The sequence below is a fragment of the Chlorocebus sabaeus genome, chromosome X (genome assembly GCF_047675955.1).
Source record: "Chlorocebus sabaeus isolate Y175 chromosome X, mChlSab1.0.hap1, whole genome shotgun sequence".
Lineage (NCBI taxonomy): Eukaryota > Metazoa > Chordata > Mammalia > Primates > Cercopithecidae > Chlorocebus > Chlorocebus sabaeus.
In genome coordinates this window covers 99,448,317-99,474,307 of record NC_132933.1, presented here as the reverse complement: position 1 = coordinate 99,474,307, position 25,991 = coordinate 99,448,317, and the positions used below count along the sequence as shown (strand labels likewise).

General features: G+C 44.1%; 1 protein-coding gene across 7 annotated transcripts in view; it reads right to left on the bottom strand.

Moving 5' to 3' along the window:
- The window catches only part of HUWE1 (HECT, UBA and WWE domain containing E3 ubiquitin protein ligase 1), a 153,999-nt gene that overhangs the window by 17,109 nt on the left and 110,899 nt on the right, over window positions 1–25,991 (bottom strand). For 5 of the 7 annotated variants that reach the window (XM_007991784.3, XM_073013656.1, XM_073013658.1 and 2 more), the window contains 21 exons: window positions 25,859–25,925; window positions 24,119–24,333; window positions 19,767–19,978; window positions 18,839–19,021; window positions 15,271–15,443; window positions 14,768–14,916; window positions 13,939–14,014; window positions 13,025–13,123; window positions 12,305–12,438; window positions 11,950–12,118; window positions 10,382–10,610; window positions 9,551–9,729; window positions 9,168–9,257; window positions 8,852–9,006; window positions 7,575–7,620; window positions 4,843–5,130; window positions 2,523–2,778; window positions 2,200–2,330; window positions 1,156–1,370; window positions 791–1,079; window positions 555–657 (listed from right to left, as the gene is read on the bottom strand). In XM_007991784.3, the coding sequence (XP_007989975.2) occupies window positions 555–657; window positions 791–1,079; window positions 1,156–1,370; window positions 2,200–2,330; window positions 2,523–2,778; window positions 4,843–5,130; window positions 7,575–7,620; window positions 8,852–9,006; window positions 9,168–9,257; window positions 9,551–9,729; window positions 10,382–10,610; window positions 11,950–12,118; window positions 12,305–12,438; window positions 13,025–13,123; window positions 13,939–14,014; window positions 14,768–14,916; window positions 15,271–15,443; window positions 18,839–19,021; window positions 19,767–19,978; window positions 24,119–24,333; window positions 25,859–25,925 (3,458 nt within the window). The remainder of the gene's footprint in view (window positions 1–554; window positions 658–790; window positions 1,080–1,155; window positions 1,371–2,199; window positions 2,331–2,522; window positions 2,779–4,842; window positions 5,131–7,574; window positions 7,621–8,851; window positions 9,007–9,167; window positions 9,258–9,550; window positions 9,730–10,381; window positions 10,611–11,949; window positions 12,119–12,304; window positions 12,439–13,024; window positions 13,124–13,938; window positions 14,015–14,767; window positions 14,917–15,270; window positions 15,444–18,838; window positions 19,022–19,766; window positions 19,979–24,118; window positions 24,334–25,858; window positions 25,926–25,991) is intronic. The other 2 variants (XM_073013659.1, XM_073013660.1) reach the window with 1 other exon arrangement.

The following is a 25,991-nucleotide window of genomic DNA, read 5'->3' as shown; positions in this document are numbered from 1 at the left end:
AAGTGACTTGCCCTACATCACACGGCAACTGAGAAGACAGCAGAGGTGTCATCCATAGACTGGTAAAATCTGACTGTACCTAAGTCTAGGAGACAATGCTAGTTTCTGCCTTCTCTAGACTACCAGGAGTTTGTGGCCTTATAGGAACCAATCACTCTTTTCACATTTTGCCATGTCAGGCCCACTCTGTTTTAGCCTGGCTAACTCACTCCTCTATACTTCCCTAGCCTAGGTGTTATAAACTCAAGGCAGGTGTTAGTTGTTTTACTACTTGCATGAGAGACAAGTGGTGTTCCTTCTCGTTAAAACCATAGTTAGCACCTGCTGCCAGCCTGCTTTTGCGATTGTGGTCTTCAGTAGCAAGACTAACCAAAAGGTGTAGTTTTCTGAATGGGGAGTCCAAGGATCTGGCTCTCTCACTTATTCAAGGAAATGGCTTAGAGAGACCATCCTGCCTGCCTGTCAGGATTTTAGCTTCTCCACCTATAAAGCTAAGGGAGTTGGGCTAGTAGACTTGAGTGGTGATATAGTAAGGTAAAAATAGACAAAGGTACCTGTTATGGCTGCTGCCACCCCCCATCTGGAAGGTGCCACCTCTCTGCACAGCAAGGCGAGTATATTGGACCCCACGGTTGCCACTTAGGCGACTGGTGAAAGCTGGAAGGAAAAGAAAAAGAAAACTGAGATTGTGGAGAGGGTGTAAATTGGATACAGGTAATACAAAGGTAAGAAAATATAGCCTCATCTAGCTAAAGCTTTTGAGAGCCCTCCCACTTGCCTCCCTCTGTACCCGGGCTTCGGAGAATAGCAGAGAGTGCGGAGGTGCTACTGTGCCCAAACAGACGCTCATGCATGAGCTGTCGCTGCCGGGCTTCCTGCTCTCGTCTCAGGGCTTGAGCCTCAGCTGCAATGTCAGGTGGCATCACAGCTAACACGCTGTCCTCCATATCCTCTAGGACACTACGGCGCAGGTCTGAGGGCAGAGTCTGGATGAAGGTCACAGGGTCCATAGGGGTGTCTGAGCTGGCATTCTGTGCCAGTTCTCGTCGCTGCTGCTCAGCTCTCTGCTGTGCCAGTACCTATGGAGCACAAGAAGTCAATGAGGGCATTTCTCCTGCCAGGCAGGCTGGCCCCACCACCTTCCCGCTCACATACTTCCTCCTGAATAGCTGGAGGCAGGGCAGCCAGAAACTCAGGGCTCACTTCAGTCACACCAGGATTCCCCACCACTGCAGGCGCTGAGCTATTTGTGGAGGGGGCAGTCCGGGTTGGTGGACGAATGCCTAGCTGGTTCTGTAGAACTTCCCGACGGATGTCATCAGGCAGGGCAGCCAGAAAAGAGGGGTCCACGCCTTCAGGGAGACTGATACCTGAGGGGGGATATAACATGTAAAGGGATTCATGCCTTATTAAATTTTTGAGATGGGGTCTTGGTCTGTTGCCCAGGCTGGAGTGTAGTGGTGCAACCCTTGACTCACTGCAGTGTTGAGCTCCTGGGCTCAAGTCTTCCTGCCTCAGCCTCTTGAGTAGCTGGGACTACAGGCATGCACCAAAATGCCTGGCTAATTTACATATATATTTTCGTAGAGATGGGGTCTCCCTGTGTTGCCCAGGCTGGTCTTAACCTCTTGACTTCAAGTGATCCTCTGACCTCTGCTTCCCAAATTTTCAGGATTATAGGCAGGAGCCACCGTGCCCAGCCTCTCACACCTCTATTGGTGCCTAATATGTACTTTGAGAAAATAAACCTATGTCACTGCTTGAGGGAAACCAGTGTGTATGTCTTCACTGCTTGCAAGACATGGGACGCAGAGAAGGCCCACCCCACTTTCCCTGGGCTCAGAATAGCTTTTGTTATTTGCTAGACTGCATGCACTGTTACTTACCCTTTATAAATAACCTACCACGCAGATATCATCACCCCCTCGGTATCATTCATGATCACAGAAATTAAATAATGACCCTAGGTTGTAAAAGGTAGAAGTGGCAGAGTGGGGGAATTTGAGTGAGCCAAGATCAGTCTGACTCCTAAGGCTGGACCCATTTCATTATGCCACACCAGCACCCCCCTTATTGTCAGTCCTCCCACATACATGCCCTCCACCTGAATGGAACTGTTTGGCTGGTGGGCATTTCCATGCCAAGGGCCACTAGAAGCCAAAACAATCCCAGGATGACCTGGGCATACATGGAGCTCACCTGCAAGGGGATCTTCTTCTTCACTGCTTGTTGAAGGCAACGGCTCTTCCAGGATTCCTCGAGAATCTGCTCCAGAAATGGCCACGGCAGAATCTCTGGTGGAAGAGCTCTCAGAGGATGCAGGGGGGGAGCTGAGGGAAATCACGCTCAGGTTGTTGTATTATGTCTTCTCGTTTATAAAACAGTCCTACAATACCCCTTTCTCACAGAAACCAGGTTTATCTCCCCAGCATAACAAGCATGTCCATTAGTTGACAAGTATGAAATGTGCTTTGAAAAACCCTCCAATATATCCTACCCTTCTTTTGCCCACACATGCTTACCTGTCCTCAGGTGGCTGGGCAGATTCCCCTGACCCATCACTCCTGCCTTGCACTTCCGCCACAGCTGGTGGGGCATCCCCAGGAGTGGAGCTGCCTGCTCTGGGCTGCTCAGAACTGCCAGTTGCTGAAGCATCACCCACAGCCTCCTCTAGGGTACAGGAAGCCAGGCTGCTTGTATCCATAGGAGAGCCTTCCAGCTGACTGCTGACAGCCGTCAGTGCATCAGAATCCTCAGCTCTCTCTGGGGAAAGAGAGGCTAGGAAAAAGTCATAGGGAGAAGTTAGGCTTCTATCTGGAAACGGGGCAAAATGACAGACAAGGTCTTTGATAGGGCTGCTTCCTTAGGGGCATCTCAGCTCAGACTTCTCACTTCTCCCTTGCTGTCTCCCTCTCAATCTCACTTTGAGTTTTTTAAGATTCAGCTCAAGCCCTTTCTTTCTTTTTTTTTTTTTTGAGACGGAGTCTTGCTCTGTAGCCCGGGCTGGACTGCAGTGGCCGGATCTCAGCTCACTGCAAGCTCCGCCTCCCGGGTTTACGCCATTCTCCTGCCTCAGCCTCCGGAGTAGCTGGGACTACAGGCGCCCGCCACCTCGCCCGGCTAGTTTTTTGTATTTTTTTTTAGTAGAGACGGGGTTTCACCGTGTTAGCCAGGATGGTCTCGATCTCCTGACCTCGTGATCCGCCCGTCTCGGCCTCCCAAAGTGCTGGGATTACAGGCTTGAGCCACCGCGCCCGGCCAGCTCAAGCCCTTTCTATCAATTTTTGAACATTCACTGTGTTCCAGGCATGCCTGTGAAACATCTTCCCTAGGCAACCCAGGTAAGGGATTTTTTTTTTTTTTGGAGATGGGGTCTCGTTCTGTGGCCCAGCTGGAGTGCAATGGCACAATCTTGCCTCACTGCAACCTCTGTCTCCCGGGTTCAAGCAATTCTCTGCGTCAGTCTCCCCAGTAGCTGCGATTACAGGCACCTGCTACCACACCCGGCTAATCTTTTGTGTTTTTAGTAGAGATGGGGTTTCACCATCTTGGCCAGGCTGATCTTGAACTCCTGACCTCATCACCCACCTGCCTCGGCCTCCCAAAGTGCTTGGATTACAGGTGTTAGCCACCGTGCCCAGCCTGGGTAAGGGATTTTTTTCACTTTGATTGACTGCAGGCACCACCTGCACGTGTATATCCTGTGGTTCTCTAAAGAAACAAGGTTTCAGTAGGGCATGGTGGCTCATGCCTGTAATCCCAGCACTCTGTGAGGCTGAGGTGTGTTGATCACCTGAGGTCAGGAGTTCCAGATCAGCCTGGCCAACATGGCAAAACTTTGTCTCTACTAAAAATACAAAAATCAACCGGGCATGGTGGCGTGCACCTGTAGTCCCAGTTACTTGGGAGGCTGAGGCAGGACAATCACTTGAACTCGGGTGGCGGAGGTTGCAGTGAGCCAAGACCACACCACTGCACTCCAGCCTGGGTGACACAGCGAGACTCTTTCTCAAAAAATAAATAAATAAATAAAAATAAAGTAAAATAAAATAAAATAAACAAGGTTCCTTGAAAGAAAAGACTGACACCTTAAGGTCTCTCTAGAGAACTTCACAAGCAAGATGGTATAGAACAGGGATGGCAAGCAGGTATCAAATTATCCTGTTGAAATACTGCTGAGAAGACTTTTGAGGCCCCATTTCAAACCAGTGAGAAATAGTGTAATGAGATAAACAGTGTCTGCCAGGAGAATGGGAGAGCTCTAACTGTGGGGTGACATGCTTGCCATCCTGGAAACTGTGAAAGCAGAGTAAGTTTTAAAGTCAGACAGATCTGGATTTTAATTCCAGTTCAACCACTTATAGAGTGACTTGGGTTAATTATTTCATTTCTGAGTTTCAGTTTACTCATGTAAATAACACCATCGATTTTGGAGTCCTCCCCCCAATAGAGATGGGGTCTCACTATGTTGCCCAGGCTGGTCTCAAACTCCTGAGAGCTCAAATGATCCCCCCTGCCTCGGCCTCCCAAAGTGCTGGGATTATGAGCCACCATGCAAAGCTGGGGAGTTGTTTTTAAATAATAAGCCTGGGGTGATAGCCCAGGAACAGAGTAATTGCCTCAATGAACTGTTGGTATCATCACCAATATCGTTAGACATTGAACTATCACCAGTTCAGGACCTCAACTTCACTTAAGAAAGTGAATGTGCAAGATGAGATCTTATTATTTGAGAAGTTGAGCTCCGACTTTTTCTCTCAAGCAAGAGAGCAAAGAGAAGCTACAAAGACATCCTTTCTTCCCTCTTGTTCCATCCTTCCCAAATGTTGAAATTCTACTCACTTATAGTGGGAGCTGGGGATAACTCCATCTGCGTTGTTTCTGCTTCCCCACTTGGCCTTGTGGGACCCAATTCCTCTGGCTCTACAGGCATCAATAGCTGTGTAGAGCTGCCCCCTTCTCCAGCTGGGGACTGCAGCTCCTGAGGAACCTCTCCCAAAGCTGGTGGGGTTGGGAGTGTTGGTTGCTGTTGTGAGGACTGCAGAGTGCCAAGGGTCTCCTTGGACTCAGATGTAGCTGCATCAGTTGAAGATGGGGTTGTTGGGTAGCTGTCAGGCATAGGCGTCCCATCTTTCTCGGAAAGAACAACAATAGTGGTTAAGAGGCAACCAGCCAATGATAATGGAGGCCACCCCAATCAGCAAATGTGGCCTGACAAGTATCCCACCCAGCCAGTGATTACCCCCACAGTGAAAATGCTCCCCCCTAAAGATGTTCCCCCACAAAGGAACATCTCTGGTCTGGTATACTAAGGATGAAGGCTAAGGCACAGTGCTATCTCTGTCCCAAGAATGCAAGAACTGGAGCTCTGACTCTGTGGATCCTAAGAATAAAATCCTTTCTGTGCCCTCCAGGTGGAAGGGAGAAGATTTCAGGCCATATAGGGTGAGGCTAAACGTCTCTGTAGGTACACAGAAAATCTAACTACCAAAATCCGATTGATCCTCCCACTTCATCTGTTTGGAGCAAGAAATGGTGAGAATTTATTTCAAAACTCTTTTTGTTTTTTTATTGGAGACAGGGTCTCACTGTTGCCCAGGCTGGAGTGTAGTGGCACAATCATGGCTCACTGCAGCCTTCACCTCCCGGGCTCAGGTGATCCTCCCACCTTGGTCTCCCAAGTAGCTGAGACTATAGGCATGTGCCACCACACCTGAATAATTTTTTGTATATTTAGTAGAGACAGGGTCTTGCCATGTTGCCCAGGCTGGTCTCAAACTCCTAAGCTCAAGCAATCCACCTGCCTCGGCCTCCCAAAGTGCTGGGATTACAGGCGTGAGCCACCGCGTCCAGCCTTTCAAAACCTTTTTTTTTTTTTTCTTCTGAGACAGAGTCTTGCTCTGTTGCCCAGGCTGGAGGGCAGTGGCGTGTTATCAGCTCACTGAAGCCTCTGCTTCCTGGGTTCAAGCAATTCTGCTTCAGCCTCCTGAGTAGCTGGGACTACAGGCGAGTGTCACCACGTCCAGCTAATTTTTGTATTTTGAGTAGAGGCGAGGTTTCAGTGTTGGCCAGACTGGTCTCAAACTCCTGACCTCAGGTGATCCACCTGCCTTGGCCTCCCAAAAGTGCTGGGATTACAGGCATGAACCACTGCGCCCAGCCCAAAATTCTTAAAGTATGCTTTCCATTCCCTTGTGCACGTTCCTGTTCTATTACTAAGAAAATGCACTCATTACACAGTTGAAGAAAAGCAAAATGTTTGAGTTCATGCCCAAAGATAAAATAATTATATGCTCCAATTAATGAAAGACAAGTCACTTTATAATGACATCTGCCTCACCCTAAACACTATCTGTCCCCTTCCATGTCTCTTTTCTTCCAGTCCTAATTATCCAAGGATCATCTACAACTTTGTCTGATGGAGGCAACACTGCTAAGGCTAAGTGTGAATATGCCACACACCAGGGAAAGTAGTAAGTTGTATAGTTATCTTCTAATTGGGGCCTAATATCCCTACCCCACAACAATACAACTTACTACCTCACCCTGGCATGAGCACAATCCTCTAATAAGGACAGCAGGCAAAAGGCCCTTTTACGTGGTGACAGACTCTTTTAAAGATCTTTTGCTAGATTAAGGGTACCAAGGCATCTACCCTACTTCACCGCTTTAAAAAATATTGTGCAGGCTTTAGTACAATGATTTTCCAACTCAAGTGCCAAAGGAGACAGGTGTAGGGAGGCAGAACAATGTTCTGAGGAAATATGGGTGGAGGAGACATATGATATCACATGACCCAACTGATAGAATCACAAAATGGCTACTGACCATTGTTAAGAAGATCAGAGGGAATAGGGAGCATATGGCAGTCATACCACTAAGCCCACAGAGCTACCTTCCTGAATAGCACACTATCCAAGACTTTTAGATTCCATGGACCAATAAAATTTAATTAAAAAAAGAACAAAAATTAGAGACTAATGTAGGGGTTGCCAACTTTTAGTTCAGTCATGTAAGAAAAAAACATCCAATCAACATCGTTTAATAAAAATATTTTGATACCACAGAATTAGGAATATAATCTCTAAATAGAAAAAGAGTCTTTTAAAGGGAATAAATTCAGCTTTATGAAAAAGGCATTACAGCTCCTTGATTTTGTTCGTTTCCACAGAGGACTGGCATTTGAGAATTCTCATGAAGTGCCACACCATGGTGGTCATCAAAGGACCAGCCACTTCAAAGATGTACATGAACATGCAGTTTCAGAGGACAGAGTTGCAGTCAGGAAATAAACAAGACACATGATCTCATTACTCATGTCAGAATGAAGTAGATAATAACCAGAACAAGAACCTGAACAGAGCCAGTCGGAGAAGAAGTGTACTACCGTGGGAAAGACAGTAGACTGTATAGTTATCTCCAAGATGGGGTATGACCCTAAAACTATACAATCTACTACCTCATCCCACAGAGCACCAGTGTCCATCTTCAGCCTATGTGGGCCAGCTACTCGGAACTATCAGGAGAAAGCAACCAATCAATTAGTAAGAAGGGAGAAAGGGAAGGAGAGTTACCTGAGAGATTCTGTTCAGTAGAGTCATTTGTCTTAGATGCAGTACACTGCAAAAAGAAGGGATAGACCAATGTGGAACTTTGCAGGCACCTAAGATAGAGGTCAACTGTAATAGTCACCATCCTCCACCCAGACCATCTAGGAGTTCAGTGATCTAATGGAGAATGCTTTGGCCATGTGACCAAAGGAAGGTGAACATTTCACTGTGCAAATATATGTCCAATTTCTCTACACATACTCAGGTTCAAGAATGGCTTCAGGGTGAGGGGGAAATAAACATGGAAGGAAAGGATAATAAAAACCCCCTTAGGAATAGGCACGATCATGATCACTCTATCAAGAATTTCTTGGTTTCATCTATGTATCTTTCCCTTCATGGGGCTTATTTTTTATTTTGTCCACTCTAGCCTTTTCAGTCATATGCTAGGTTCACTTATTTTCCATCCTATATCATGTTTGAAACAATGTAACTGTGTATTAGGTAAAAAGTTCTATATAAAGATACTTGTTACATCAAGCTTGTTATTTTAACTGAACACTTCACTACCCTTATTTTTAATCTACCTGATTCCCTAACTGCTGAGTAGGGTATACTGAAGTCTTTCACTCTCAAGTCTTATTTCTTTGTATTTCTATCAGATTTCCCCCCTTTTATATCAAGTGATACACTGTAATGTATCATTCTATCCTCATTTACTCGGACATTTAAAAGACCTCTGTCTGAGGTCCCAGAAGTTTCAGAAAAAAATAGGTAACTTCCTTCTAAATCAAAATTATATTAGTGATTTTATACATGTGAGCCCTAGAAAAAATGACATATGGTGACGGGGTTCTGAGTACAACATTTTCTCTGATCTGACACCTAGGCTGATCTTACTTAAATGATGGAATGGGGTCATCTTGGTAAGATTCCCCACACTGGCAGTCCACCAACAGAAACGGAAATGGGCAACCAAGAGCATGGACTTAGACAAGGTTATTCTCCTTGTCTCGATGCTGTCCTTGGCGGTAGAGACTACGCAGTGTGACTGTTAAGTGAGAAGCCATTCTGCCTCTGGCTCTTTTTTCCCAGTGAGACACTGGAGAAATCTCCCCTCTAGGTTTAAACTCTTTCCCCTACAAACCAGGTGAATGTACGGTGAATTTGAAATAAAACATTTCCCAGGTTCAACATGAACGTTCTAGGATTCTTCAGTGATTCTTGGTGCTATGTGTATGCCAAAACCACATTACGGCAGACACAGTCAAAGATGAATCCTCCCAGCCCTTGGGAATCACCTGTGCACTCTGATCCCTGTTCTCCTTATCTTCTTTGCCTTTATCAGTTATCTTTGTTTCTTCCTCAGCCAGTTGTTTCCTGCGCTTCTCGCGCCTTTCTTCCAGCTCCTCATCCCTCAGGAATTCCAGGTGATTGACAATGGACACTTTAACCACTGTTCCAAAGAGGCAAAAATCAAAGGCTGCTCTGGTGGGGTCAGGGAGGAAGCCAAGAGCCAGAGCTTGTAGCCACAGAGAGCCAGGGAAACAACTCTCCACACGCTTGTCTTAGCCCTAGAAGGCTCACTGCTGCCCTGAAAACCAAGCTGCCACGCACCTGAAACACAGTCGTGCATGCTCTCAGCATCGAGAACTTTGCATTCTTCTGTCCAGCGGGTCAGGGCTGTGGGGATGCTGGACAGGGTTCCTGTAGGGAGAACAAAGGGGAATGAGATTCTTGACCTTGTCAAGCATTAACTGATCCACCGATCCAAAAATTGTAGTATTTCCCTAAAAGGATCCAAGGTCTATCACAATGTTTAGCACATAACAAGTACCTAGAGACAATAAAGTTTTTGTTGCACATGGCTAAGTCACTGAGTGGTTCTGGCTCCTATAAAATGGGGGTTTTCGATAAGGCAGACACTGTCTTGCTTTTCCTCAACAGGTAAAAAGTAGAATCTGACAAATTCTACCCTCCCTTTCACCACACAAACTTGCCTGCTTGGCTGGTAGCTGTGCTCTGATCATGGAAAAAGTCATCCAGCAGCTCATCATCAGAACGGGCGATGATGTGGACGTCATCGTTGCCTACCAGGAGGCGGGCCCGACCCCGGCTTTGTAGGGGAAGGCTGCTGCTCAGCTGAAGGATGTCAGCAGCAGCTGAGGGACCAAGCAACCTGTAGGGTAATGGTGGGTACCATGATCACTGTTAAGTCCAGAGGTGCCCTGCAATCTGTTACTGTGAGATCCTCTTCACGCATCCTCTATTAAATGCAGAACACTATAAACCTTACGATATGCACACAAGTCTAAGTTATTTTTCTGAATACCACCCTGGTTTTGTACTTAAGTTGTATATTATTCCATAGTTTCTGGCACCAAGTGGGTGTCAATAAGCTACCACGTGCCAGGCACTGCATCAGGTCACATTGCCTCCACTACACCCTCTGTGTTGTCTGTACACCAACCATTACAACACTTAAATGCCTTTCTTTTACTTCTTAAGATTGTTTGTTTCACTACACTCTAAGCCGGAGGGCAGGGCTCTTGTCCCGTCTATATCTAAAGTGTTAAGTGCTTGGCAGGAGACACTTAATAATTGCTAAATACATGCACAGAACTATTGACATAATTTGGTATTCCCCAAAAGGCTGCACTCCCCAAAAGGTTGCACATGTAATCCACAAAGAAATGGAACAAATATTTTATTTGTGTGTGTGACAAGAACATTAAGTGACGGACTATTTCCCCCAAGGTTAAGACAACGCTGAAGCACAGTGAAAATTCTTACAAGAGCTCCGATGAATCCAACAGATCTCTGTAACTCACCTCTGGAGTATAAGAGGAGGGTTGGGCTGGCGATTCCCAGGGTAGTGAACATGAATGGTGTGGCCAGTATTGGCTGTCAGCTGCCTTAGGGTCCTCTGACTGCGCCCGATGCCCTGGGTGAGACGAGTTGTTGAAGAGCCACTGCCCAGTGTCAGAGAACTGTGGTCTGCATGGCGCACCATCAGTGGATGGGTGGTAGGGATATTTCCTGGGGATGGGGGGATGTCTGCTGCAAGGACAATATGTAAAAGGGTCAGTGTCAAAAAGAAATTTCTTCCATGTTTGTTCAAGCAGAATCATGTCTCCTGGGCCTTACTTCCTCACACGGAAACCTGAGCTTTGTCCTTTCTCCCTCATTCCCACAACTCATCTACAATCACTGACACTACCATAGCTTACGCCATCATCTCTCACTTAGATACTGCAACAGCCTCCTAAATAGTACCTTCTCCCAATCCATTTTCCACACTACAGTCACAGTGATGCTTCTAGGCCCCTCAGATACATGCTGCTCCCTCCACCTTGAAGACTCCTCTCCCGCTTCTTTACCTGCTCTTCTGTTCTTGGCCTAAGACGTCACTTTCTCTGTGAAGCCTGACTTCTACAGATTGGGTTAGATAACTCTTTACCTCTGTGCTCTCTTACCATACTGCAATGTAATGCCTGCTTAGCTATAATTCCTAACAGACCACTCCTATGAGGAACGAGGACTGTTTTCTTCTTTACTGCTGTATCCCTAGTACCTAGGATACAGTAGGCACTCCTCAAATATTGTTCAATTTGCTGAATGGACAGAGGCTCAACTCTAAGGGAAACTGATGAAAATCACAAAAATGCAAAGAGAATCATAGACGTTATCTTGAAAGTTATCTAATCCAACCCATTTTTTTTCTCAAACTTTTCATTTACAGGTGACAAACTGAGGCTCAAAGAGGTAAGAGATTAATTGGCCAAGATAACAGACCAGAATAGTTCAGTGTTTTCTGCTACATCATGCTTGTGATTTAAGTTGTCAAGACCTGCCCTATCAAGACAGCTTGATTCTAAGAACTTGATTCTAACTTGACGCTAAAAGGGAACTTTGACGCTGATGGGGGAGGAAGAGATTCACTCGTTCTCCCGAAAAGATGCATCCTGGATGAATAGAGTGAGTATGTTCAAATCTGCTCCCTAATGCCAAGCTCAAAGGTGACCATTCAAATCCTCAAGATCTTGTGTTATGGACATAAGGATTATTGATTACCCTGCCACTGTGGTGTGCACATGGGTGCCTGATGCAGTCAGCCTTGGTCTCATTTTTTTTTTAATCAAGCAAATCATCAAGTTGTCCAGGCTCTAAAATGGCTGCCTATTTACTGAGGTGAAGGGAACAAAAGCAGCCTCTCACTATTCCTTCTCCTAAGTATACACTAATGAGACAGATGGATTCAGATATCCCTTGCCCCAGGAAGTCAGCATAGGAAAAGAAGTGCTGTCTGTATCAGATCGGTTTGGTCCACTGCTTGGCTTACCCTAGAGAAGGGTATAAGAATCAAGAGAGAAAACCCAGCTGAGCCCCTGTATCTTACTAGCACTGGAGAACATGTTGTCAAACTCAATGATGAGATCATCCTCCCGGTCAAAGCGCTCAAATCGGACCAAGGGAGAAGCGTTCATATCAGGATAATCCTCATCCAATTCCATCTCAGAGCCATCGTCGTCATCGTCTTCATCTCCCTCTTCACCTTCATCATCCTCCTTAAGGGAAAATAGGAGATGGAGAATTGCTGGAGGTAAGGGTTTTCTGAAGCCTGGTGCCATGGCCACATGTGCACATGAGGGAGGGAGACGTTGAGGCTAGCAACCCAGACTGTTGGTTTTCTGCAGCTCTATGTTCCCATGGAAGAGGTCATCTGAACCAACCCAAACGCAGTCCCCCCTCACCTGATCATCTTCCTCATCTTCCTCCTCCTCCTCCTCTTCATCCTGACTATCATCCTCATCCTCGTTACTGCCACTGCTGTCCTCTTCCTGAGTGTGCTCCTCCTCATCCTCAGGGTCCAGGATATTCATGGAATCTAAAACAAAGGGAGCACATTGCAGGACTAAACTGAGTAGCTAGAAAACAGGCTACTGTGCAGGCCAGCAGGCTGAGTGGGAAGGTGATGGGATATCTGACTCTATGAGAGGAAGAACCAGATCTGGGGTGATGTACAGACTTACTGAGCCAGACCCGATTTCCTGAGAGTGCCAATCAATGCATCAACACACTGAGCAGGGTGGCTGAATGTGGAGGCTGGCTAGAGGGTGGTGCTTGAGGAGCCATGGTCTAGGACTTGGCCAAGTCTGCTGGTGCCCCCTTGCCTTTTCAGCCCTACTTTGCTACTGACTATATCCTGTTGGCAAGAGGGAACCTGCAGCGATGATAGCAGGCGGGTGAGAAGAAAGCGAACCAAGTAAGAAGTGACAAACTTTGGGCAAGCAGTAGTAACATGTTATTTGAAAAACTGGCTGAGGATAAAGTGGATGGTGTATGTCAGCGCATGCAGACAGATGCTTCCTTATTCTGCACATGTGGGCAGCTGCCTCCAGGAAAACCCTAGTGTAGTGTCTGTCAGACGTGCAGGGCAAGAAGGGAGGCCTTTCTGGCCTCGGCACTCTCACCTTCTCGGTTGGCCTGCAAGGTGGAAGCTTGGCTGAGGTTGGAAGGAGCTTCATCCATCAGCACGTCCTCTTGTGATTCATCCTCTCCACTTCTGCTCACTGAAGGTTACAGAGCAGAGCCTTCACTGAACAACAGAGGACTTCCCTTTCCAGACTGGGTGCGTCTAAAGTAGCTATGTACACCTAGCAGATATCCATTTTTTTTGGATGAGGGAGAAGACCTGGATTGTCGGCTGTCAGATAGCTAGGTGAGCTTGGCCAGTCACTTTACCTGTCAGAGTCTCAGTTTCCTCATCTGTAAAACGGGATGATTACATCTGCCCTGCCAATCCCACTAATTGTGAAACCACAGAGGATACTGGGTGTGAAAAAGCTTTGTAACACTTAAGAATACATGTCTACTTCCATTTATCCTTTGATTTCCTTGATCAACAAAGTAAAAACAAGTAACACATACACCCTCAGAGCCAGGTGACAGTAGGGTACCTTTGCCATTTTCCCTCTGAGATTTATAAAGGGCCACCCTCAGGGAATGATCATTCTTTTTACACTACTGAGACTCAGAGGCAGAAAGCCCCTGGACTTCATTGAAGAACTGAAAGGAAGCGCTTTCTCACCCTACAGCCTCCTCTAGGCCTCCATGAATAAACACTCTTTTGATGTGCTTGATGTAACATCTGTATCAATGGCCACTCCCACCACCTCCCCCACACAGGCAACACTTCAGACTGCCACAGGCCTGTAGATGTCTTGTGAATTTCTCATCTGTAAGACTGTCAACATCAAGACAAGTAGCGATCTAGGTTGGCTATGAGCCCTTAGGCAGAGCTGAGCAAGCAGATGATGAGAAAAAGGGTCCTCCCAAGAGAGACTGAGGCAAAGGAAGAGGCTATACTCAGTTCTGGGGCTCTCACCTATAATTGTACTGTTCCCAGATCCGCCATCCCTCTCAAGCAACTCATCTATCAGGTCCTCCAGCTCATTCTCAACCTGGAGAGAAATAGAACATATATATGGATGCACACAAGTCTATCATTGTGCTAGCACTGAAACCCTAAAAAAGGCCAGCAAAGGAGCATACATTTCTAGGATAACATGTGACAGAGGATGTTACATGAAACCACACATTCGGTGCTAATTAGCACAGAAACTACCACGTGCTGCCAATCCACAATCAGACTGTCCTTCAAATGGGTCCATCCCAGTTATCTGATACTGGGTTGTCTTTATACTGTCCAGGAAGACATAATAGATCTCTTTAAAGCCAGCAGCTTAGGACCACAGGCCCAATTTCTTACCCAATGCTACCAGCTCCAGAAATTACAATGCTTTCCTTTAGGGTCTTTAGAAGACTGCTGTTTTAATGCTCCAGCAAGAGCTGGTGCTATAGGTAGAAGGTGGTGTTAAGGAGCTTCCATTAATAACCAGAGCCAAAGTAAATCAAAGACCCTGGGCCCAACGGTCTCAGGCCAGCTTTCTACTTCAACATTTCACCTGTGCCTGTTTTCTGGTTGGGATCTTCATCATTTCATAGTACATGGCATCCTGACCCTGCCCCCACCCCTCTTTTAATACAATACAAACACATTTACTGAGCATCTACTAAGCATATCACCACCCATGCTCCTCTGCAAAGCAGCCAGCATTGAGGCAAGGATCTAAAGTACTCACCCACCCACACCACCTGGCAAGGGTTTGATTCAGCGCCGCAACAGGGAAATGCTGGGTGATCTGCCTCCCTACCTGCATCTCTTGTGAACTGAGCACCTCAGGCTGCCCAGCAATCACCACTGAGTCGGTTTCAGCCTCCCCATCCATGATATCCCCATCTGCCACCTCTGTCTGAGTGACATCATGATCCTCCTCCTGCACTTCTGCTTCCCCAGGCTCGCCTGAAACAATCAACCAACCAGCAAAATAATCAAAGAGTGCCTATGTGCTGGGCACCACGAGGCAAGCGCAAAGACAATAAGGTCCCTTCCTTGGGCAAGTTTACAAGTTCTCAGAGAATAAACGAATGGGTGACAAAGGAAAAGACAAGGCTACGTGTGAGGATAGCCAAACAAGGCTGCATTTTGAAGGAATTCTTTGTGGGGCAGATTCCCACGCCACTATGACAGATCTCTGGAAGGCCAGCAAGTTCCCAGGGAAACACCACCAAGCCAGAACAGTTTTGTGATCCCAGGCCCATAAAACAACTACTCCCACCCCTCCAGCTCTCCAGTCCATTGGCTCTGATTCCCTACCTGGGTCCTGCTGGTTGCTATTGGAATCTTGAGAGGCTCCTTGGGCATCCTGCTCAGACTTGTTCTTGCTAGAAGCACTCTTACTGCCAAAAAGGCTACTGGGCTGGTTCACAATCCGGGAAAGTGTTTCCAAAGGCTTCAGAGCAGCATTGACTGTGTTGGCCATGTTGGGACTGAGATAAGGGAAGATAAAGAGATGGACTGAGCACAGAAATACTAGGTATCTATCTTCTAAGTGACACTAAGCTTCTTACAATGGAATCTACTAAGAGAAAAGGGGCATAAGGTCATACAGCTAACATTCTACTTTTGTTTAGAAAAAAAAAATCTGACTTAAATGTCTTTAAGGGACCCACCCTAAAAGCAAGAGTTAAATCAATGCCATATTTCATGGGGCCATGGAAAGCACATAAGTAAAAAATTCTTGACTGGAAGTCAGAATGTATTCTGGATGACCATATGCAAGCAAGGCACTTCTCAGACGTACTCAGGATTTTTTTTTTTTAAAACTATCAGCATTTAATCCCCAAACCCTAAGAGCTCAAAGGAAGGAACATGATAAAAGTTCTTTCTTTCTTTTATTTTGGAGACAGGGTCTCGCTGTGTCACCCAGGCTGGGGTGCAGTGGCATGATCTCGGCTCACTGCAACCTCCACCTCCCAGGTTCAAGTGATCCTCCCACCTCAGGTTCCCAAGTTGCTGGACTACAGGCGTGAGCCACCATGCCCATCTAATTTTTCTATTTTTTTGTAGAGATGGGGTTTCGCCATGTTGCTCATGCTGGTCTCGAACTCGTGAGCTCAGGCAACCTGCCCTCCTCGCCCAGCTGATAACAGTTTGAAGTTCTGTGAATTTCAAATTACACTCTGTAGGGCTTCCTAAAGTTAAATAAAAGTACAACGGGCTGCAGTTGAAGGTGTGGTGTGATTTCTAAGTGTAATAAGGTGTGCGAGACCAACTAGGTGCCCACTAAAACAAGAGCAGCTCTGCTTTTATCTGCTTTATGTGTGCATTTATGTGTGAGCCTATGTATGTATATATATGTGTGTGTGTGTATGTGTGTATACCCACTAGTACCAAGATAGCAGTCTCTGATACCATATCACACTAAAAGTAACCAAGACTCATCAGAACAAGTGATCCCAGGAATAGGGCAAGGAAGGTATATTGTGCCAAAAAGCTTTCAAAAATTAATGGGACAGCTGGGTGTGATGGCTCACACCTGTAATCCCAGCACTGTGGGAGGCTGAGATGGGAGGATTGCTTGAGCCTAGCCTGAGCAACATAGTGACACTGTTTCTATTAAGAGGAAAAACAACAACAAAAATGGGGAGAAAAAAATTAATGGGATCATTACCACAGGCCCAGTGAGTATCAAAAAGAATAATGATAGTAATGGAATTATTCATTGCAAAGTGGAAATCTAACAAAAACCACCCTCCCACCTTAGCCTCCCAAGTAGCTGGGACTACAGGCGTACACGCCCAGCTAATTATCGTATTTTTTGCAGAGACAGGGTCCCACTATGTTACCCAGGTTAGCCTCGAACTCCTAGGTTCAAGTGTCCAACAGCCTCAGCTGTGATCAAATTAGGTATCACAAGTAATGGGACCAAGTAGTATTTACCTGTCTCCTGAAGTGATGTGAGAAGGGCAAATATAACCCATGTAGTATTTTTGCCAAAAGTGTTTAACCTGACCCTAACCGTTAAGGGAGCAATTACACCAATGTAGACTGTGAGATGTTCTATAAGACATCAAGCCTGGATTCATCAAAACAGGAAAATGTCATAAAAAAGAAAAATGTGACAACCAAATGCAACATGTGATAGCTCACTGAAGCCTGGATCAAAACACTCTCCCCCAGAGTACAAAGACATAATTGAAATAACTGGAAGTATGTCAATATAAAATTATATAAATTTAGTATTATTATATTATTGGTAAATTTCTTGGATATGACAATGGAACTGTAGCCATATAAGGAAATGTCTGTTCTTAGGAGACAGATGATCAAGTACTCAGAGGTAAAGATTTATACTATTTGCAACTAATTTCAAATGATTCAGCTCCTGAAAGGACAGAAAGGGAAGAAATAAAGCAAAATGTTCAGCAGTGGTTAATCTAGGTAGACACACGGTGTTCATTACAGTACTGTGAGTTTGAGATTTATAAATGTTTCAAAAAATTGATACGTTTGTAGCAAAAGGACAATTTAGTCACCTTGAAGGGGTCATATAGGTCAAAGGTATAATAATTTGAGCATGAAAAAGTGACTGCAATGATCCAAATAAATTCAATCACCAGTTTAAAAACAAAACAAAAAAAAAAACAATGAAAAGTTGAGTCCATAATATGACTTAAAAAACAGAAAGCCAGAAAAAAATCTACATATGAATCTCAAATGTAAATAGAAAAGAATTAAGAAATTAAGTTTTTATACTGCCTAATAGAACTTGTATTTTAGCACAACCAGACATTCCCTTTGGGGCTAACACAGAAAAATGCCAGTTAATAATGTATTCGAAATGAGAAATTAGAAAGCTGTTATTCATAAGCCTCAAATAATTGACCCAGGCAAGAATTATCAACTGATGTTAAGGCTATTATTTAGGTATATGATTGACAGTGCAGACATCTGTAAAGTGCCAAAATAACAACAAAGATGACTTTCTATTAAGAATAAAAAGTGCAATTACCATGTGTCTCCCATGATACAATATGAGCTATACATTACCTAGGCTACACATTTCAGCCCAAAATGTTTAAACTGCTTCAATAAGCCTCTAAAGCCTCTAGATCTAACTAGAAGTTTACAGAAAATAACAGGAAGTAAAGGATCAAGTTAAACTACACTGCAAGGAAGCAACTGCACCAAATTTAGAAGGCAAAAACATAGTCGCTTCAACAAGCTAGAATCATGAAAAACAAAAACAAAATAAAGATCGAAATAATTTTTAAAAAAATTTTGTATTAGAATAAGAGAGATTCAGAAGACATAGCCAGATGTAAAACAAGTCCTTAGTTGGATTCTGGTTTGGAGAAAAATGCTTAATTATGGATTTGGGCATTAGGTAGGATGAAATTTATTTTCATAGCAAGGAAGTGATCGGTAACTGAAAATAAAAAGGAAAATGCCCCAAATTTCCCCCAACACAATAGCATGTATCATATAATATAATTTTAGTAAAAAATACATTATTTATGCATGCAAAGAAAAACACTGAATAATAAACCAATAAGGTCATTATGGTATCTGGGTGGTAGGAATACTTCTTATTTTTACTCATCTGTATATCTTATAATATACATATAATCTTCTAATAAGTGGTTATTTTTAATTAAAATGGGGGAAACTTGAAAAAAAAAATCACTCTAATAGTTCAACTCTTGAGTTTATAGCAAGTAAGAATCAAGACTTTAAGAAAGACAAGTGCTAAAAGCCACAATAAGAAAGACTCGGGTCTCCCACTTGTACCCAAAGTTTTTGCACCACACCAGCTACCTCCACATCCTTCATATAGTGAGGCTGAAGAGAAGGAAAGCCTGGGGTTGGGGCATGATTTTACCTGGACAAATCTAAGCTGTGAGGTACTCTAGCCAGGTCATTAACCAGTCCCTTCTTCAGGAAGAGCCGAATGATGTTGTTCATGCCATTGTGCTGGGTCTTCGCTGTGGCACTGCTGTAGAAGCTGGAGGTGGAGGGGCAGGACTCCATGATAGTACTGATGATACACATTACTGCCTGAAGCCTGGGAGAGAAGTTTGACATCTCTATCATATGAATATAGCCATTTCTTAGGCCAAGTCTTTACAAAATAGCCTCAGATAACCCTCCTGTAACTTCTGTGCTTCCTTCTGGAAATAACACCTAAACAAACAGGTGAAAACACACTCCCTACGTGATAGCATTCATTTTCTCTTTTTTAGACAGGGTCTCACTCTGTAGCCCAGGGTGGAGTACAGTGGTGAAATCTTGGCTCACTGCAACCTCCGACTCCTGGGCTGAAGTGACACTTCCACCTCAGCCTCCCAAGTAGCTGGGACTACGGGCAGGTGCTACTATGCCCAGCTAATTTTTTGTAGAGATGGGGTTTCGCCATGTTGCCCAGGCTGGTCTTCAACTCCTACTCCTGGGCTCAAGCAATCCACCAGCCTCGGCCTCCCAAAGTGCTGGGATTACAGACGTGAGCCACCGCGCTCAGCCCCCATTTTAAATAAAATTTAAAATATAAGATCAAATAACCTGCTCAACTTCCTTGAAGATCCTAAAAATACACTTAACATTTCCCTTTGTTTTCTCTATGTTTACCCACTTACTCTAATGGCAATCAGTGCTCTGGGTATTTTCAAGCACCAGAACTATTTGAGCGGACCAGAGAGTGTATGATGCCAGTATGACAAGAAGTTTTGTTCAAATGCAAAACCACCCATGGACTAAGAAAAGAGTAAGGGGATGTTCTTAGCTATTAGCCCTGGATCAGGTACGAATCTTACCTGGCATGCTTCTCTGTACTCTCAGCCATAGCCAGTGCCCGTCCCAGGGCTGCTTTTACTTCATTCACTAGGGCCACCTGGGCATCTGTGCCACTCCCTGCTGCAGCCAGGCTTGCGAGGAACAGGCGGGCCAGGGCAGGGGTGTCCTTGTCTTCTGCATTCTGGGTATGTGGGAGCAGGTGGTCCAGAACAAAAGCTAGCACACTGCAGTCCTGAAAAGTCATGAATCATGACATTTACTTACAAGCACAATTTTGCCATATCATTTGCACAGGACCAAAGATACACACACACATAGTATTTCCTTAAGTCACCCAATGAGTGATTATGATGTCCACTTTATAGATGAAGAAGCCAAGGCTCAAAGATACAAGCAAGTAAGGAGCAAATCCGGATTTCAGAAAACTTCCAAACGCCACCCATTTCCCACTACACAGCTTATACACTGTTATGTAGATGTCATGTATTTTTAAAACCATTTTTGAAAAACTTTATTTTTATTAAAATGTTTTTAAGGAGATGAGGTCTCGCTAGATTGCCCAGGCCAGAGTACAGTGGCTATTCATAGGCATGATCATCTCACACCACAGCCTCAAACTCCTGGGCGTTTGTTCTCACACCTCAGCCTCCCAAGTAGCTGAGACTACAGGTATGTGCTATTGCACCAATCTTAAAATAGTTTTACATGTGTTATTTAATAGAACTACTTACAGCAAATCTATAAATAGGTAAGTATTTTCTCATCTGATAAGCAGTAATCTGAAGCCCCGTAAAAAAGTGGCTTGCACAAAAGAATTTAGTCAAGCGCTGAGGATTCAAACCTTGATTCCTAATTAAGTGGTATAAACCCTTCAGTGTTCAATTAAATTGAAATTATTTACTGACACAATGTGCCCAGGACCCTGTGCTACAATAGAAGCTGGTAAGAGCTGAGCAAGAGACAGCAAAGTCACAGAAACTAATATGCAAAAATATTTAATGCAAGGTTATTTAAAAGAATGAAAAAGGCTCAATAGAGGAAGGAAATTAAGTCAGACTCTTCTTTTTTCCCTAACTATAATTCCTGCCTAGACAATTCCGTATCTTAGAAACAAATTCTGTTGTCATTCAAGCAAATTTTGGATGAAAATACACTGAATATTTTGGAACTAGATAGGTGACAGTTGCACAACACTGTGAATGTACTAAATGCCACTCAACAGTACACTTTAAAATGTTTGATTTGTAACTTTTACCTCAATAAAGAAAATGCATTGAATAATTCGAGTCTGGGAAACTGAATAAAGTGACCTTGTTAAAACAAAACAATTAGAAATAACCATTAATTTCCCAGTGGTGAATACATACAAAGTTAAAACTGTTTTCTGAATAACCACATAGAAAGGACTTAGCTTTAGAATCACAGCCCTAGCTTCCAATTTTAGCTCTGCTACTCTGTAGTATGGTCCCAGGCAAGTTACTCTCCTCTATTAAAGAGATCAGTATCAACAACCTTGCAGTGTGGAGGTGAGGATTAACAATAGTATTTATAAAGCACTTACCAGTACCCAGTACTGGTAGGTCACTGGACACATATTAGGCAGATACTTAATAAATTTGTAATTAAATGTCTTAATCCACAGGTAATGCTATTATACATTATGAATACAACTGGCATAAATGAGTTAAAGCTTTGGAATAAAGCCTGGCTAGGTGTGATGGCTCATGCCTGTAACCCTAGCACTTTGGGAGGCTGAGGCAGGAGGATGACTTGAGGCCAGAAGTTTGAGACCAGCCCGTGCAATATAGCAAGATCTCAAAAAATAAAATTAGCTGGGCATGGTAGCATGTACCTATAGGTCCCAGCTACTTGAGAGGCTAAGGTGTGAGGATCACTTGAGCCTAGGAGTTCAACGTTGCAGTGAGCTATGATTGTGCATTCTAGCCTGGGAGACAAAGTGAGACTCTCTCAAAAAAAGGAAGCCTGGCCGGGCGCAGTGTCTCACGCCTGTAATCCCAGCACTTTGGGAGGCAGAGGCGGGCAGATCATGAGGTCAGGAGATCGAGACCACCCTGGCTAATACGGTGAAACCCCGTCTCAACTAAAAATACAAAAAATTAGCCGGGTGTAGTGGTGCGCGCCTGTAGTCCCAGCTACGTGGGAGGCTGAGGCAGGAGAATGGCGTGAACCCAGGAGGCGGAGCTTGCAGTGAGCCAAGATCACCCCACTGCAGTCCAGCCTGGGCAACAGAGCGAGACTCTGTCTCAAAAAAAAAAAAAAAAAAAAAAAAAAGGAAGCCTATTTATGTATTTATAGGACTTATGTCCAGAATACATTAAAAAACTCAATAAGAAAATAGAATAAAAGAGTTGAACAGACATTTCCCAAAAGAGAATAAACAAATGGCCAATAAAGACATGAAAAAAATGGTCAACAGGGAAATGCAAATTTTAACTATAATACAATACCACTACAAACCCACTAAAATTAGTAAAATGAAAAAACATCAACTGTTGATCTCCCATATGCTGCTGGTAATAATATAAACTGACCTGGCAACTCCGGAAAACTTTTGGCATTAGCAGAACAACTATCATACTCTAGAGCTCAGCAATTCTTACTCTTAAGCATATACTACCCAACAGAAATTGGGTAGTTCACCAACTTAGACATATTCATAAGAATGCTCATAGCAGCACTATTTGTGATAGCTCCAAAGGGAAAATTACCCAAATATTTATTAGCAGTAGAATGGGTAAAAGATGTATTTGTTTTGGTACATGGTACATTTCACAGTGGAATTTTATACAGATGAAAATAAACTTCACCTGCACGCAAAATGAATCTTGCGACTATGTTAAGCAGAAGAATCCAGGCAAAAAAAAAAAAAAAAAAAAAAAGAGTACATTCTATGCGATTCCATTTATATGAACTACAAAACCAAGTTATGGCACTAGAACTCAAGATAATGGTTGAGTGAAGGTGAAATGGTTGGGAGGAAATGCACTAAAGAACAAGGAGGGCAGCTTCTGGGGAGCTTGTAATGCTTTATTTAACTTGGCCAGTGGTTACCTAGGAAAAATAGACTATTTTAAAGATTTGTGTATTTTTCTATATATATTAAACTTGGATTAAAGTAAGAATAGCTTTAAAAATGGCAGTTGCTTTCAAAGACTGCAACACTAGTGCCCCTCCTCACTCTCAGACCCTTTTGCCACTTACTAACTATAAAATTACAATGTGATCCACAAAACAAGGCACCCTTATGGGAAAAAATATCTGGGCACCCATTTTACATATGTGGGAACATGATATAGTTTCTCAAAGTGGCCCACTCAACTTAAAAAAATCTAACCTGAGGATAATCTCGCATCAGGACACTTCATTCTTTTCCACAGCTCTACTAATGAATATTTAGGCTTTTCCTATATTTTTATTACCAATACTGCTACCACATCTGGTGTCTTTGCACGTGTGAGTACATCTGGAAGATAAACACCTACATTCTTATTTATAAGGTTTATTCCACTGTCCTTTAGACACTTTTACTTAGATGCCCCACAGATACCTCTCAAAACTCCACATTTTCTCTTCAAACCTTCCCCTCCCCTTCTATTTTCTTGTTAGATGCCAACCCATAAAAGCAATAAAAAAAAAACCCCACAAATCAAGAAACATCCTTGAGTTTTTCCTTCTTCATCTTCCAAACCCATTTCTTGTCAATTTGTACCGTAAAAATGTTTCTTCAACTCACTCTTTTCCTCCAACTTCACCAAGATCATACATTACTAGATTACTCAGATTCCTAACTGGTCTCTCTGACTGCAGTCTTCCCTCTTCAATCTCCACAATGCAGAACAAGGGACTTTCAATAGAACAAATCTCATTAACTCTCTCAGTGAACCTGATGAAAAAAGGCCTAGCTCTTTGAAGTTTCTTTTGCCACAGAATTTCACTCTTGTCACCCAGGCAGGAGTGCGATGGTGCAACCTTGGCTCACTGCAATCTCTGTGCCTCCTGGGTTCAAGTGATTCCCCTACCTCAGCCTCCCGAATGGCTGGAATTACAGGCGCCCGCCACCACGCCCGGCTAATTTTTTTTTGTATTTTGAGTAGAGATGGGGTTTTGCCATGTTGGCCAGGCTGGTCTCGAACTCCTGACCTCAGGTGATCCGCCTGCTTCAGCCTCCCAAAGTGCTGGGATTACAGGCATGAGCCACCGCACCCGGCCTTGCATGTCTTAAGATGCCTCTTCTCACACATTACTTGGGTTAGCACTTAGCATACACAGCTTCCCAGCAGTATCTGACACAGGCGGTACCCAAATGATGGAAGTACAGTATAACATCTTAAGTAGAAGTTGGAAATATTACCTCTTTGATCAGTTCAGACTGGCCCACAGTGTAGCTGTAGTTGGCAATCAGGGTAGCAATACCAACATAGGACCTCACCAACTCTGCCAGAAGACGAAGGATAGTGGAGGTAGGCATTAAAGGTTTGCTGCCCTTGCCTTTCAGTTTGCCTTCCTCAGAGGCCCGGTCCCCTTCTTTATCTTTCTTCCCATCTCGAGACTCCTCTGGAGTTGAAGCTGTTGAGAAAAGTCAAACACCGGTTCAATTCCACACTGGAACACTGGCAAAATCAAGTCTTAGATGGGAAGAATGCTATTTCTCCTCCTCTTTAAGCTACTTGTACAAACTGAATGCTCTTGTGACACTGCAGTGGAAGAGCAGAGAACCAGGATAACTCAGGTCTCAGACGTATGTGGTTACAGTACAACAGGGATGCTTTGCCCAACTTTTGTGCATCTCCCTCCATTTCCCTCCTTTTACATACTCCAGAAATACTCTACTAACAGTTCTTCAAACACGTCTTACTCCCTTATTTCTTTCTTCCCTTACGTCTGCCTGGCACACTTTTATCTAGTTCAGCTCAAATGCTGACCTCCTCCATAAATGCTTTCCTTTCTCATCTAGACGCATTGTGAGATACTTTACGTGTCCATCATACCTTATCCAAGTATGCCTTCATTCTGGCAGTTATCTTGCATTATAACTCTTGCAGGTCTCAGTCACTAGACAAAGTTCTTTAAGTACAGGGAACAAATCTGATCCATTTTGGTGTCCAATATAGTCTGCCACATAGTGGGCAATGCTTCTCTTGAATCAGCACCATCATCCATACTATACACTACATATGGCCAGTACACCCAGTAAAATGAGTTAACCAATATTTCACTAATATTAGCCTTTTAAATTTATCTCCAGGAACTAGTATGATTTTAAACAAAATGTCTCCTAATTTGGATCACAAAGACCTTTCCTATATAAGGAGAAGCAGTTCTTTAAGGGTCTCATTAGACTTACTTCCACGTGACATTTTTCTAGTTCATGGTGAGTAGTCAACGGGCTCTGTTAACACTGCTGGAAGGCGGGAATCCACCATGTAAAGCATGTAGCTAGAATAGTATCGCTGGTACAAAATCTCTATAAGTCAGCTTTTAGAAGCCCCCAAAATAACTATAGGGTGACTTAAAAAGTTAAAACTAAAATATGTTACCATAGCAACCATTACTAGGTTGGTTAACTTACAGTTCCTTTATCATATAGACTCTTTATTTACAGAACACTGAGCTCACCTGAGAAAGTTCACTTAGACAAGTAAACGTTAATAATTAAGTATGTATTCTCCTCCCCCCTGCACAGGACACCCATAGTTTTTTCAAGTTGTTTTCCTAAGGAATAAGAACACAGGAGGGGGCCGGGCGCGGTGGCTCAAGCCTATAATCCCAGCACTTTGGGAGGCCGAGACGGGCGGATCACGAGGTCAGGAGATCGAGACCATCCTGGCGAACACGGTGAAACCCCGTCTCTACTAAAAAATACAAAAAACTAGCCGGGCGAGGCGGCGGGCACCTGTAGTCCCACCTACTCGGGAGGCTGAGGCAGGAGAATGGCGTAAACCCGGGAGGCGGAGCTTGCAGTGAGCTAAGATCTGGCCACTGCACTCCAGCCTGGGCGACAGAGCGAGACTCCGTCTCAAAAAAAAAAAAAAAAAAAAAAAAAAAAAAAAAAAAAAAAAAGAACACAGGAGGGAGAAAAGGAAATCATTACCCTCTCCTTGGGAGGTCCCAGATGCGGAAGTCTCAGTGGAGGCACCATCTGCAGCAAAGACCTGACTCTGTAGAAGAAGAAAACTCCTGAGCTATTATGAATTTCAAAAACACCCATCTGCAAATGGCAGAAC